Source organism: Charadrius vociferus, unplaced genomic scaffold (assembly GCF_000708025.1).
Source record: "Charadrius vociferus isolate BGI_N301 unplaced genomic scaffold, ASM70802v2 scaffold172, whole genome shotgun sequence".
Taxonomy (NCBI): domain Eukaryota; kingdom Metazoa; phylum Chordata; class Aves; order Charadriiformes; family Charadriidae; genus Charadrius; species Charadrius vociferus.
In genome coordinates, this window is record NW_009647217.1 from 998,819 (window position 1) to 999,688 (window position 870).

The following is an 870-nucleotide window of genomic DNA, read 5'->3' on the forward strand; positions in this document are numbered from 1 at the left end:
CAGAGCAAGTTTCAAGTTCTGATCAAACAACTCACATCTGAAATGGTCAGAAAAGCAGAAAGGGGATGGCTTTACCAACAGAACGGGCTAACTGAGACAGGATCTCTGCATGTTTTGGCTCTGCATCCTTCAAGGAGAGATTCCGTAAGTCACGAGGCAGCAGCCTGACTGCTGTCAACCTTTGCCTTGGCCACTAGGTACAAGTCAAGCTGCTTGCGTGGGCTGCAGGGTTACATTGGGACAGCAGGATAGGACAGCAGGGACTGTAGCAAAGAAAAGCACCTTCCGCTTCCCCAGCTGAGCTGTGCTGGTTTTCCATGCAGGTCAGCATCCTCTCCCTGCAGTGGTGTGCTTCCCTCAGCCTCTGGGTCTGCTCTGCTACTTACCGGAAGGACTGTCAGCATTTCTTACTGTGCAGGCAGAAAGTGGGGAGGCATTGTGGCTGCATCATTAAAAGAGGGCTTTTCCTTACCTGATTGGCATCTCCAGGGAGTAGAAAGGATTCTTCAGAGCGAAGTCAGAGTAAATCTCATAGATCTTGCGGAGAAGGGAGTCTATCCCTGCCTGTCTTGGGTCAGCAAGAACCACGAATTTGATCCCTGGAGCCGCAACAACAGGACTGTGAGGAAGACTGAGCTCCGTGACAGCCCTGGCAAATCAGAGCAGCGCCAGGTGGCCGGGGCTGGACAGTACCTGTCAGCGTCTGGAAGCAGTGCAACTTGAAGGTGTCGGTCTCCAGCATCTCAATCCCGGAGCTCCCCACTTCAGGGGACAGCTGCGACCCGATGGCGAAGAGCCTGTGGGGAGATGGTCCTCAGCGCCCCACACCACCCTTGCCCAGGCCACCCCCCCCCCTTCGCCTCCCGCCCC

General features: G+C 55.3%; 1 protein-coding gene across 1 annotated transcript in view; it reads right to left on the reverse strand.

Annotated features, from left to right (window-relative positions):
- The window catches only part of TRAPPC4 (trafficking protein particle complex 4), a 2,060-nt gene that overhangs the window by 534 nt on the left and 656 nt on the right, over window positions 1-870 (reverse strand). The window contains exons 2-4 of the mRNA XM_009879518.1: window positions 694-797; window positions 473-599; window positions 7-37 (exon numbers count right to left, since the gene is read on the reverse strand). Of these exons, the coding sequence (XP_009877820.1) occupies window positions 7-37; window positions 473-599; window positions 694-797 (262 nt within the window). The remainder of the gene's footprint in view (window positions 1-6; window positions 38-472; window positions 600-693; window positions 798-870) is intronic.